This window comes from Sinocyclocheilus grahami, unplaced genomic scaffold, assembly GCF_001515645.1.
Source record: "Sinocyclocheilus grahami isolate Dianchi unplaced genomic scaffold, SAMN03320097.WGS_v1.1 scaffold22891.1, whole genome shotgun sequence".
In the NCBI taxonomy this organism is placed as follows: domain Eukaryota; kingdom Metazoa; phylum Chordata; class Actinopteri; order Cypriniformes; family Cyprinidae; genus Sinocyclocheilus; species Sinocyclocheilus grahami.
The window spans coordinates 1-1,125 of NW_015518949.1; the positions used below are offsets into that span (position 1 = coordinate 1).

General features: G+C 44.2%; 1 protein-coding gene across 1 annotated transcript; it reads right to left on the reverse strand.

Annotated features, from left to right (window-relative positions):
- Window positions 1–136: 136 nt before the first annotated feature.
- LOC107579987 (troponin T, cardiac muscle isoforms-like) lies at window positions 137–1,086 on the reverse strand (the record flags this gene model as incomplete). Its single annotated transcript, XM_016265755.1, has 5 exons — window positions 137–263; window positions 342–454; window positions 559–672; window positions 788–865; window positions 970–1,086. Coding segments are annotated over 5 exons (534 nt in total), but the record flags the coding sequence as incomplete, so codon positions are not given.
- Window positions 1,087–1,125: the final 39 nt, after the last annotated feature.

The following is a 1,125-nucleotide window of genomic DNA, read 5'->3' on the forward strand; positions in this document are numbered from 1 at the left end:
CTAAAGTTGAAAAAGTGAAAAAGCATAATAGGACCCCTTTAAGGCGATAGAGCAAATGAAAATGGTTGCTTGCAACCAAAATGCAATGTACAAAAATCGATATTGACATTGATTCAAATCTGTAAATTTATAAACATTTATGCAACGTTTTTTAGGTTAAGTCAGCACTTACGTCATATTTCTGTCTCTTCAGTTTCTCACTGAGGTCGAACTTCTCGGCCTCCAGCTGCATCATCCACTGCCAGAACTCACTGGCCTTCTCTCTGCGAGAACCAATCAGAAGCTTCGTCAGTGGCCATTTCCACACCACCAGCTGATCTAACTGCTCAGCGGTGACTTACTTCAGTTTATCTTCAGACAGGTGATCGATGTTGAGTGGCTTCTTCCTCTCCGCCAGGATCTTCCTCTTCTTCTCTCTCTCCGTCTGTTTCTTCGCCCCCTTACGGCCCTCACCCTGTTTGAGTCACTTTTACTTGGTACTGCTGCGGTAGTTTTGTATTTCACAATGCATGATGATAATGTAGTTTTCTAGTTTGCTAGAAAGCTCGTAATACAAACCTTCTGCTGGATTCCTCCATACTGGTGTGTCATGTTGGTAAGTGCTTTCTTCTTCTTAGCATCATCATCTTGTTTCTTTCTCTGTTCCTCTTGCTCTCTTCTCTCCTTTTCTTCCTGAAGAGAAGCGATGGAAAGAGTTTCACTTATTTTCTCCTACATTTCTATTCTAGCATTCAGAGTTATGGAGGTAAACGGCTGCTTCCTATTGGCTGAAGGGAGTGCCACTCACAGCCAGACGGGCTTGTCTCTCCTTCTCCGTCTCTGAACGGATTCTCTGCTGCTCCGCCCTCTCAGTGCGACGCTTCTCCTGCACAGATACAACACTGTCAATCACAAGTCAAGACTCAACGTTATTTAGCTGTTTAATGCTATTCTTGAATAGACTGTTCATCCAGATTATGAACGACTTACGATTCTGTTGACCAGAGCGATCAGCTCCTCTTCATCTTTCTTCCTCTGGATGAAATGAGCCTCGATCAGAGACTGAAGCTCAGATAAATCCTTCTCCTGACGCTTTCTGTGGATGTCCTGTTGCGCGCACACACACACACACACACACACACACAC